This window comes from Hylaeus anthracinus, unplaced genomic scaffold, assembly GCF_026225885.1.
Source record: "Hylaeus anthracinus isolate JK02 unplaced genomic scaffold, UHH_iyHylAnth1.0_haploid 0, whole genome shotgun sequence".
Classification (NCBI taxonomy): domain Eukaryota; kingdom Metazoa; phylum Arthropoda; class Insecta; order Hymenoptera; family Colletidae; genus Hylaeus; species Hylaeus anthracinus.
The window spans coordinates 15,401,135-15,413,148 of NW_026533254.1; the positions used below are offsets into that span (position 1 = coordinate 15,401,135).

The 12,014-nt window shown below is 32.0% G+C and overlaps 2 protein-coding genes across 2 annotated transcripts; one reads left to right on the top strand and one right to left on the bottom strand.

Moving 5' to 3' along the window:
- Positions 1–53: 53 nt before the first annotated feature.
- LOC128893512 (leucine-rich repeat and guanylate kinase domain-containing protein-like) lies at positions 54–4,872 on the bottom strand. Its single transcript, XM_054154523.1, has 17 exons — positions 4,586–4,872; positions 4,441–4,492; positions 4,145–4,350; positions 3,909–4,073; positions 3,399–3,623; positions 3,042–3,350; positions 2,669–2,967; positions 2,399–2,603; positions 2,122–2,325; positions 1,843–2,058; positions 1,626–1,782; positions 1,270–1,547; positions 940–1,188; positions 705–875; positions 502–621; positions 243–409; positions 54–178 (listed from the first exon to the last, which is right to left on the bottom strand). Exons 1-17 carry the CDS (start codon positions 4,646–4,648, stop codon positions 61–63), a joined length of 3,204 nt encoding a protein of 1,067 aa, XP_054010498.1. The 5' UTR covers positions 4,649–4,872; the 3' UTR covers positions 54–60.
- An 888-nt stretch (positions 4,873–5,760) lies between these two features.
- LOC128885595 (uncharacterized) lies at positions 5,761–11,982 on the top strand. The gene is made up of 5 exons (XM_054139696.1): positions 5,761–5,956; positions 8,753–9,330; positions 9,406–9,575; positions 10,045–10,225; positions 10,373–11,982. The coding sequence occupies exons 1-5, from the start codon at positions 5,920–5,922 to the stop codon at positions 10,562–10,564; spliced, it is 1,158 nt and encodes a 385-aa protein (XP_053995671.1). The 5' UTR covers positions 5,761–5,919; the 3' UTR covers positions 10,565–11,982.
- The last annotated feature ends 32 nt before the right edge of the window (positions 11,983–12,014 follow it).

Here is a 12,014-nt window from a genome sequence, read left to right on the forward strand (position 1 = left end):
AACAATAATATAAACGTTAGAGATTGTAATTAATTTTTGGATTTTAACGAACATATACCTTTAATTAGTAAATTTTGCTGAATGTGTATCCATTTGACTAGGCATTAAATCTTTCCAAGAAGTAATGCCATAGGCTCTCAACAAAGTTTTCCTTTGTAGTATGGATGTCGACAACGATCTATAAATTCATTTAGAAAATAGCATTGCATGTAACAACTAGTTAAAGAAAAATAAAGACTTACTGTCTTATTTCATCAACAACAGTGTCGATCATTGCCGGAACAGCAACTTCGGAAAAATGCTCGATTTCAGTAAAATGTTTAGGATTTTCGGTAGGATGGTTTGTGTATACATTATAAATAAAATCAATGAGTGTATTAAATGCTTTCATATAATTATCTGTCAGCAACTATAAAATGGTTATAATTAAAGATCGTTAGATAAAATGTTATAAGTTTGGTAATCTTTCAAATGAGCTTTGGCAAGAATAATAATAATGACCACTGAAAAAAAGAATCCTGGATTGTTTACGTGATGATTCAAGTACATTTCCCTTGTCTTGATTACGAGTTCAGTGTACAATTCTTTTAAGTGTTCTGGTCTTCTTGTTTCCAAAAACCGCTTAAATTGATCATGAAATAACATTATTTAAGGAATTTCCTTTAATACATAGTGAGCAGTTATAATACTTCTTGAATACAAACTGGATCTACTACTGTTTCTTCGCTAGATGCCGAGTCACTATGGTCTTCTGTGCTAAAGAACTCTTCGTCATCTAGTAATGTACTTCGTCGATGCAGCAATCTTTCCTGATACCTCTTACGTTTTAATTCTTTGTCTTCAACTATGACGTTTGCATCTTCATCCAAAATTACCTATCCAATGATACAGTTATTGATCATTGCATATTTAAATAAGTGTTAATAAGTACATCCATACTCTCAACTCTGTTTGATTATTTAATTTAGCTTGAGAATTTGATACATAAAGTTCTGTGAGCGAACTTTTCTTTGAGTGATCAGTTTCCTTTTCTTGAAATGTGATATATTTTTTCTCTTCAGTTTTTGACTCTTCCTTTTTTACTTCATATACTGCTGAGGTACTTTCTAATATCTCAGTCATTGTTACACGTTTGTCTGATTGTTTCTTATCATTACTTTTTGTAGGTAATGGACAACTATCTATAATCTATAAATGAAAGTATTTGTGATAGTAATTATAATATTATTGGTTTTTGTATTGTCATTATTATGAAGGTATTACTCATACATCATCCAAAATTTTTTTAATATTTGTAGACGCCGAAATATTTTCTTCTGTAGTTTTGTGCCCTTTCTCAGCCAATAAATTTTCCATGCTAGACTTGTCACACGTATAGACATCAAACTTTTCTTGTATCCAAATACGATGAATTTGTTCCTTTTGTGTCGAGACAAGAATTGGCTTAACGTTGGAGTAGCGCTTAGTCATTTGAATGGTTGCATGTAAATCCATTTGTGTGATACCAATTTTGTTCTCCAATATTAACGAGGTAATTTGATTATAATCTGCATAAATATATAATCCAATTACAATTGGAAAATAATTTTATATAAATTATTGTATACAAAATACTTCTAACGAACGAAATCCATAACTGTTCCCTAATTGTTCCTGAATCGCTAAGAATTCTCCACGACGAGACATGTCGTTAAAATCCTCTCTATCTGCAAAAAGGTAGAACTGATGCACAGCAGTATCATTTTCTGGTTCTTTTGTTGTATACCACTGACAATATTTGATCTGAAATAAATGAATAATTCTCAATATAGTTATTCAAGAATATGATAATTTGATCATTACTTTGCTTGGAAGCGTTTGAACAATGTGCATAGCTAAAGATGTTTTTTTCAGAGCTGATGGACCTGTAAGAATGATCAAAGGCGGGCTTGCCTCGTTGTATGGCATCACGTGTAGACCAATTGTTGGTGTACTTAAATGTTCTAATAAAGTTAATTTTGTGACAGTACGAGCAGCTGTTAAATTCACTGGTGGCGCGAACAGAGTAGCAGCAGCAATCTACTTAAACCAGTCTTCTCATTATACCAAACAATTATGAAGATTTGATGTTTTATTACAAACCTTTTCTGAAATAGTCACAACAGCACCATCGATAACTTGTATACTTGGTATGGAAAATAAAAGCACACCTTTATAATTAGGCCATTTTGTGCAACCATTGCCCCTAAGGTCTATTTCATCTATGAAACCTTTGAAATTTGATAACTCTAATAAATCGGAAATTCTATTAAATTTCAAATCTATTACGCGCAAACTGTATCCATCCTAAACGTTCAAATATTATACTCAATGGTCTCAGTAACTAAAAGTTACAATTTAGTTGCATGAAAATTATTACCTTAAAAAATTCTAAGTCAGATATCTTGTTATATCCTAGATATATGACTCGTAAATGAGGTAACGTGTTTATATTATAACCAGGCACAGCAGATTTGAATGTAGTTATACAATTGCCTTCTAAATTGAGTTCTTGAATATTTAATTTATCTAAATTCTCAATGCATTCGATTAAATTATACGATAAATTTAAGTATTTTAAATACCTAAAAACGTAAGATATAATATGTAAAACATTACTTTTTTCAACTATGTAGATAAATTCACTAACTTTAAATTTTGCAAACCAGAAATGACCTCAATTGCATTGTGCGATAAGTCCAGGTGTACGATACTCCAGAAATTACTGATATCACGCATTTCCGATATATAATTGTACGATAAATTTACGTAAGTCAAATACCACGGAGGTGTAAAATTTAAAATAATTTGAATTCTATTGTGAGCTACGTTTAGATACATTAGATAGGGAACTCCTCCCAAAGGAGACAAATCTGATATATAATTGTATGTAAGATCGATGTACCGCAAATAACGGTGATAATGTAACATTGTAATGTTGGAAAGTGACTGTAAAGAAGTAATTACAAAATTTTTTTTTCTTTTATACAAGACTTTTCATTAATTCAATGATAGTAGAATACCATATTCTTCATGACACATTTATTCAAGACGTATAGACCATTTTCGGGAGATTTAGCCAAAAATGATGAACCAACGCCTATCAGTCTATCTGTTAAAAAACCACAAAACTCAAAATCGTCGAATAATATTTCGTTAAGATGTCTCAGTTTTACAATGCGCGCTTTATCATCGTCCCATGCATCGGGGTCTAAAGCATAATTAGCCCAATTGCTTTCATTTGCACAGTGTATCGCATCTACGTTTACTGGAACTGGCATATGATCGAGCACAATCGAAGAACCAGACTTTAAAAATAAAAAGTCGTGATTTCAATTATGTTACAAAATAAAATAAAATTTGTATCGAGAAACAGTTACACTCGTGGTAGAAGAAATTAAGGAAGTAGTTGAATCAGAGTCATCGGATAAAATTTCAAATGGCACGTATCTATCTTCCAAAGACCCCCAACTCATATCGCTATGCGATAATATATCAGAGTCAAGTTCTTCATAATCCTCGTCTGATTGTTTTTTTGTAGTAGGAAATTTACTAGTTGCATTTGGTTCAAACAATAATGGTGTGGAGGAAAATAGATATGGAAGCTACAATTAAAATAAAATTATTTCATTAAGATTAGTATAATATTGATTTTGTATTAGAAAAATGAATTAAAGTATAAGCTTACCTGTTTATCGCTCATATTTGTGTTTAAACAATTATTAATTCTTTCTTAGAACAATTCTTTTTAATAAAACTCTTAAATAATTACAGCTTTTCATACATACAACGTAATATTTATTATTTCAGTTGTTTTTTAACAGTTGACTACTGTTAATATATATAGTACAATAATAATCACGCTAATATAATACCAATAATAATTATACAGCATCCATAGCTAAGGATTTCAAAACAGTATTCGATAAGCGATAGTGATGGAATCCTTCTTCTATTGTTACATCAACTGCTCCTTTACGTTTATAAAAATCTTGTGCAGGATTCCATTTAAGAACTGAAAAATCTAGTCTACAGCAGTTATTATCTGAGGCTTCCTTTACAAATAATAAACTTAGTATTAGTATAAACTTAGTGTTACATAAATAAATATAATATCAATAGAAACCTTTGCAACAGCTTTCAACAATTTACTACCAATATGCTTTCCTCTGCAATCAACGGTTACATAAATATCTTCCAAGTACATAGCTTTCCCACACCATGTCGAATATGTATAGTATGAAATCGTATAACCAACTATTCTTTTGTTTCTTTCTGCCACAAAGCACATGTACAATGCAGGTTCCGTGTCAAATCCATCCTTTTCTAATGCTAAAATTGTTGTTTACAATATACATCAAATCATATATGTAATTTAGCTTAAAATACTCAAGTTAAAGATGATTATTATTAAATTCTCACTTGTATGATCAATCTTTGGTCCATCCGGCATGTTCTGAAAGTCGGCCAATTCCTAAAACAATATAATAAAAATGTAAAGCAATGTTGAAGCAATGCATTTATAATTTATGTATATAATAGAGTATGTATATCATATTATGTTTGCCTGTATCAAATTTTTAATAGATGTGCAATCTTCCCTCTTTGCTTTTCGTATAATAACATCCATATTTACAAATCTAATAAGACTGTTTTTATTTTTTAAGTAAGTGGTGATGAAGCGCGGTCACAAAAGCCCGGCAAAATCACGATCAAAATCAAGGACGTTAAATGAACATAAACGAACCTATCGGACTTTTATATATGGGCAGCTGTTATATCTATGCGAAGTATACAACGCGCACTTAGTATTTTAAATAATCTCTAAATAATACGTAAATATTACTTCTAACAAGCGAAATCTATTACCGTTCCCTAATTGTTCCTGAATCGAAAAGAATTCTCCACCGACGAGGCATTTCGTTAAAATTCTCTCTATCTGCAAAAATATAGCACCGATGCACAGCTGTATTATTTTCTAGTTTTTTGTTGTATACCACTGATGACATTTTATCTGAAATAAATGAGTAATTCTCAATATAGTTATTCAAGAATACGATAATTTGAGCATTATTTTACTTGGAAACGTTTGAACAATGTGAATAGTAAAGTCACGATTAAAATCAAACAAACTTATTGGACTTCTATACAGGGTGTCCCAAAAATCTTGTAACACCTTGAAAGGGGTGCTACGGGGGGTAATTTGAAACAACTTTTTCCGTAGCCAAAATGTTGTACGAGGCTTTGTGAGGAGATATTAATGGAGAACATGACCAATCAGAGCGCGAGGATACCGTTGGAGCGGCTGCGGTAGCGTAGGCTACGAGCTAAGCGGCTGCGCTCATACGCTACCGCGGGCGCTCCAACGGTATACTCGCCCTCTGATTGGTCGGGGTTTTCCGTTAATATGTCCTCAACAAAGCCTCGTACAACATTTTCGCTAAGGAAAAAGTTGTTTCAAATCACCTCCCGAACCACCTCTTTCAAGGTGTTACAACATTTTTGGGACACCCTGTATATTAAATAATCTCTAAATAATACATAAAATTTATCAACATAAATATCTTGTCAAGTACAAACTACATTCTAATTTTTCTGCTTGAATATTTCAAGTGAAATGGAATATTTAAATTATCAAGTATCTTACGCGATTCAAATTTTCACGCTGCGCGGAATCGAATCACCGCGAACAAAGCCCCCACTTCCGGTTTATACATAACTTCCTGCAATTGGCGGCGTTGTGCTCGTTCGTTGTGTATTCGTTCCTCCATTCGCGTGCTGTATGTCGTGTGATGTCATTGTGTACGGTCTATGGTGACGTTAAGAACGACAATTAAAGTTGTTAAATCGCTGCCATTGCGTGTTTCATATCGAAAGAGATAGAAATAAACAAAGTAAAACATGTCAGAGATCGACGCGAAAGTGAACATGTCGCTTGGTAAGTGGCCAGAGTCTCGAAAATCTAGCGTTCTCGCTGATAATCCTGGGTGAGCGTACGGCTACTATTTCTTCTTTTGCACAAATTCCAATATGGCGACGAGAATCGTACAAGCGTAGATATATACAAATTTATTTTCGATATTCGTTTACGCCCGATGATAGATCTCTGAAAATGTACCGTCTCAGCGAACGAGCCAATTTTCACAGGATTGTCTCCCTAATTAACTCTTAAACCAAACAAAAAAATCTGTCGTTATTTAATCGAAGTTCACGGGGAGATGTTCGAGGCGTTTTCAATCGCTGGAAGAAAAAAAAAAACGTATAACGTTTGCAAAACGTGCGTAACGATGAAAACGATTCTATAACGATTCCTTAGGAAATATGCGGATCCTTGTAAACGTATAATAATAAAAGAAGTATTCAGTTCAGCCGTGTTCTCACACAAGTAGATACGTTTCCATTATTCAGCGAAAAGATCGTGAAAAAGAAGAAAAGTATTGCCGCCACGATGGATTACGAGGTTTTTTGGGAGCGATTTCTTTCGACAAATAGCGACGTTTTATCGAATGGAAAATTGACGAACACGAACCCGGGGGACGCTGCCGCTAAGCAAAGTTGTGTGACTCACGCTTCACAAAAAGAAGTCAACTTTCTCGTTGCGTGGGATACACGTTTGCGTAACTTTAGTTGTATTTTTATCTCTGCTATCATGTTCCTCGAATTTCTCTTCCTTCATGTAAATGGGATTCGAAGTGCTACACTGTACGTGTGAGGCAGAACAAAAAAAAAACACATGCCGAACTAGTCAAACGAATTTTATTTTACCTTTGACATATAAATGTTCTCTATGGCATTTGCGAAAGATCACAGTCGCTGTCAAATCAAACTGTTTAATTCTTTAACGGACAAAAGTATTAGTACACGGCAAGCATATCACCCAGGACAATTAACTTCCATGGTTGAACGCATTCACTTTACCATTTAACGAATATGTATTAAAGACAATGAAATTTTGTGTGAAGCTTAAGTATTTCTCAGTATTGGAAGGAATGTTTCTTGCTAGAGAAATAATTGAAAGATGGTCGACTAAATCTATGTAATAGAATCATAATTAAGACTTGTTTGTGAACAAATAATGTACCTTAGTTAAACGTGAATCATTATTGAGTTTTTATAACCTGGATCAAGATTTGTAAGCTGCATGTTTGAGCAACACAACTATGGAAGAAATAATAATACGACTCTTTACGTACACAAGGAGCTACATGGATCAAAATTTTGAAATAGAAAAAGACAGAGAGATATCTAACATGTATCAGGAAAACAAAACTATTAGATGCTTGATTGAGTTTATATGCTAGAGTGATAAGCTAGCATAAAATTGTAATTAAGACTTGCCTGTGAACAAATAATATTACTTTGTAAAAGTTCAACACAAATTGGTTTGCATAACTTGGATCAAGATTTATAAACCACTTGTTTGACCGATCAAGAAATCTGCAAATTTTTGCCTATGGGCAACACAATTATGGAGAAGATATATGATCATTGAAACTTTTGAAGAGTTTTGTGGATTGAAATTCAGGAATAGGAAAAGACTGTACAACTACATTCTAAGACATCTATGGTTTAATAGAAAATTAATGAATATTATTGTAGTTGTAATTACATAACTACATAGTAATAATATTTTCATGATACATTGGTAAACTGATAGTGTATCACATAAACATCTATATAATTATCCTGGAAAAGAGGAACAAAATGCCAAGAGTATAAATAGAATACAGAAAATGAAGCCTAGTAACAAATTGGACAAAATATAAATGAAAGAAAAATTTAACTGAACATATACTTGGAAATGTTTGGGCATCACAATATTGGATATTTCGCAAGCAATTCTACAAGTGTATGAAGAACTGATTATCCAAGAAAACAATGTGTGTACGAAGTGTTCAACATATCTGTAGACTACTGGAAGAATAAAGACAAATTAAACATGAACTAAAATAAAATTCTCCAAAAGGAAATTTGTGAAATACAAAAGTTCATAAAGTTGAATAAAGAAGAACAAGAAAATGTATAATGTGAATGAAGATCTATTATTACTAATTGACATACATAAACTATAAACGTTTTTCACATAACAGAAGATAATCATACATGAGAATTAATTTTTTAGTGTAAATTCGTCTACAGTATGAATTAAAAGAAATTTCAACATTTCTTGTACATTCTACAACAGATTGTAGAGAAATACATGAAACTGTTGTTTAAATAGACTTATACATGCATATATATATTCAGCTTACATGAAATAATAGTATTTTAAAACGTTAATTATTTATCATTTATTTATTATTTAATTAGAGTAGTATATTTGATTCTTATTGTTACTGTTGTTATTTATTTTTGATATCAAGAGTAAAAGATTAAAAGTAGCATATCTAGAATCATTCTTAAGTGGTTGAGAAAATATAATAAAGAATGACCAAGTTGAAATTTTGATATATTACATTTTTTTGTGTTGATAAATATGTATAACAAAAACCATAACCAGTGAGATTATTTTAAATATAAATATTGGAAGAAAATTATGGAAATGGTTAATGAAAATAGATATTACAAAAAAAATTTCCTTAATGGAAATAATTACCAAGTTTGCCATCTTGAATTATTCTTCGGCATCAGGAGGGAATTTTACATACATTCCAGATTAAAGCTTGACACAAAATTAACTTCTTGCGCTAAGACCATATGCTCACTAAACATTGTGAATTTTCTTCCTTTTAAGATGAAATCATAAAGATGGAGAAAAAGGAGAAAAAGAAAAAGGCTGGGACTGCCAATGGAAAAGCTGGCGCTAAACGCACTCGAGGCAGTGCTCGAGGACGGAGCGGACTTAGGGGTAGAGGTGCAAGAGTTAAACGAAATGTTGGAACTGCTAAGAAAGAGCAAACATGGCCAGCTCGACAAAATAATAATAATAATAACGTTCGTGGTGGTTTTGTAAGGAAACGATATAAGAAAAACAATGGTCTTGCTAGATCACGAAGCAATTTGGCATTGAACCAAAAATCGAACACGCGAGGAGCATTTAATACTCGTCGTGGTCGAGGCAATAGATTTGGTTTGACTCGCAGTAGAAGTCGCACAAATTTGACTTTTACTCAAGGAGGATTCTTTACAAACAATAAAAGTACATTGAAGAGAACGAATAGTCTACCAAATCTGCGTGACCCAACCTCGGTTCATAACCGACTAGGATATCAAAGTCCTGCTCAAATTGCTTATCGAAATCGCGTTAAAAGAGCAAAGCAATTGTTGCTGCAAAGACAGAATCAGAGATTATCTCTACAAAACCAATTCAGAGTAAGTTTCTGATTGTTTAAACAAGAAAGTTGTAGAGTCAATTGAACGAAAACTGAAGTAAATCTTTTGTTGAAGGTACCACCAGCTGGAAAATCCTTGTTATCGCTTCAACAAAGAAGTGCAATGGATAGAAGACAACAAATTTTAACGTCTCAACGTCGCTTCACTACCGGTGGATTGCGTTCCGATCAAATTGCCCGTGCACAAAGGCGTGTACAATACGAACAAAAATTAATGAGAATGAAGTATGATTAAAATTATAATTTACCGTTACAATTAACTTATAAAACAGTTCATAAACAATTTGATATTTAGTATTACAGTAATCGTGAATAATGTTTCATTTTCCACTTTTATTGTTTCTGATGTAATTCATTAACACATTTACGGCTGTTGACACACACATTGCGTTGAAACAGTTGTTTCAATAATATTGCTGACGTAATTGGTATGTTCGTATGAGAAAACCAAGGATGACAAGCAAAACAGTAATCAGTGACACTAAAACAAATTAATTATTCATGCTAAACAAGAATTGTATCTATCCTAGAGGAATAATTTCAGCAGCAGCAAATGTGTTACGAGTAACTAAACTATACTTATTTTCATTTGAAAATGTTTAAGTACTCTATCTGTACAACTTCATTGATCAATATTACTCGATAACTGAACAACAAATTTCACCTTTACTAATTGATATGTACAATGTTGTAGTTCTCCACGAATAAATGCTAATTCAAATGTGAACTTCATGTGTACATTGGGCAATACTCCCAGCACGCATCAACGATCTCTTGCTCTTGCACCAAGTCGAAATGGAAATGCTGTGAACAGTTTGCGCCAGCTTCCGAGGGGACGTTCACCGTTTAGACAAAATATACAAAGTTTGAATATGGTATGATATTTTGAAACTATTAATTTATGTGAAAATAAAAACTGATTTTTATGTACTAATCTTTAGAAGAAATTTTAGAGAAATATATAGCATATAAACTATATGTTTATTCTTGTATATTTGATCGTTAAAATGAATGTGTTTCAGGTTGGTCGAGCTCCTCTATTTGGTCGACAACGTTCAAGGTCAAGATCACGCTCTCGTTCTCGCACACGTAACACCCCTTCGTTAGATGCAGGAGCCGATGTCGACGATCGTACTTTCAGCGAAGTCATGTACAGCTTATCTGGAAACCTTGGCGTCACAGGAAGAACGCTGAACGATAGATTTAGTTTTTGAAATTAAACATGATTTGTTTTGTATTTAGAATATAAGACTGTTAAGGCCAGAAATGAAGTTTTATGCTTGAAACATAGATGCAAGAAGCAGTTCTGTTTCACAAATTATATGAATGTTTAAGTTGTGTCACGCGAGGATGAAAAGTCGTTTTTCGAACCTTCTCGATTTTTTTCGTTTCATATTTTAAGCAGTATGAAAATTATTTTTAAGTTACAGAGCGTAGGTAACTTGTGTTTTGAATATATTTCGAAGTATTAAATGCATCGAATTTTGAATTTAATACTTGCGTTATCTTTTATTTCTGACATCATAACATTTTACTTGAAAAATTGTACATGTTATAAATTACTTTTTCTTTTATTATTCTTTTTATCTTTTTTTCTACTACTTGTGAAGAGAAAGTACGCAAAGATGAAATGTCTATGTTTTATAGCAAGACACTGCTTCAGATCTTATTTTTCTTAAATATTAATCTTTCTATTGAAGTATACAGTAACATTATTTAATTTTTGGGAAAGTTAAGTTAGTTTATCGTTTATAATTTCTGTAATTACATCTAAAAGGTTGTAGAAATGTATAGCCTCGATAATATTCTTTTGATCGATGAAGTCAAACGTACATCCACAGCGTAAAATGTAACGATAACAGAAACAGAATGCTGTAACTGCCTACGAATTATCAAAATTTTAGAAATCTTGTTAAGGACATAGTTCCTAAGATAAGCATACGTTTGTCTTCGTAAAAGAAATATCTGTTATCATACCAAGTGGTATTAACGCAAACATGACTCATTAAGAGCGTATTGAGTTATATCTAATCGTGATATACCAATGAATTATAAATGTGTAATGTAGCAATTTCAATTCTATTGCAATTATTTGATAGTTGTAAGCGCTTGTAAGGAAATCATTGTAATCGGATTATACATAGATGTACAATGTAAATTGACTTTTTATATTTTACTATATTAACGTAATTTAATACATGTATCTTCTACGCATATAAAGAGAATAGAAAAATCACACGTTTATTACAATAATACAAAAGTTAATTTCACGAATGGAGTTTATTCTTTGTTTATAAAGTTAATTATTTTTCAGTATTGAACTTAGAAGCATTTTCTGAAATTAAAATGTGAAAGCAACTTTTACTAAACTCGCGACTCGTACGAAATATGTAGAGCATTCTTCGTAATTCAAGTACTTTTGAATGGAAACGTTTATGTGAAACTTGATATTATCTGTACAAAGTGATATCAACCAGAGATGGGCAATATTCTTATCTAGATATAAAGTTCGTATAAAAGATAAATAACTTTCGATCCGTTATTTGTTGAATAAAAACTATAACTCGAATTATACGATGAATTTATATTCCTTGTTTCTCGAATAAAAGTTTATCTAAACAATTATCCAATATATGGTGTTTTAATTCATTGTCTATTCAAACC

What these genes read in the sequence shown, in the direction of transcription:
- LOC128893512 (XM_054154523.1), bottom strand. Translation starts at nt 4,648, where the DNA reads ATGGATGTTATTATACGAAAAGCAAAGAGGGAAGATTGCACATCTATT. An exon ending in TGTTGAAAGCTGTTGCAAAG is followed by an intron (nt 4,074 to 4,144) that starts GTTTCTATTGAT and finishes TTATTTGTAAAG; the next exon opens with GAAGCCTCAGATAATAACTG. An exon ending in GTTGTTGATGAAATAAGACA is followed by an intron (nt 179 to 242) that starts GTAAGTCTTTAT and finishes ATGAATTTATAG; the next exon opens with ATCGTTGTCGACATCCATAC.
- LOC128885595 (XM_054139696.1), top strand. Translation starts at nt 5,920, where the DNA reads ATGTCAGAGATCGACGCGAAAGTGAACATGTCGCTTG. An exon ending in GAAAGTGAACATGTCGCTTG is followed by an intron (nt 5,957 to 8,752) that starts GTAAGTGGCCAG and finishes CTTCCTTTTAAG; the next exon opens with ATGAAATCATAAAGATGGAG. An exon ending in CAAAAATTAATGAGAATGAA is followed by an intron (nt 9,576 to 10,044) that starts GTATGATTAAAA and finishes ACAATGTTGTAG; the next exon opens with TTCTCCACGAATAAATGCTA.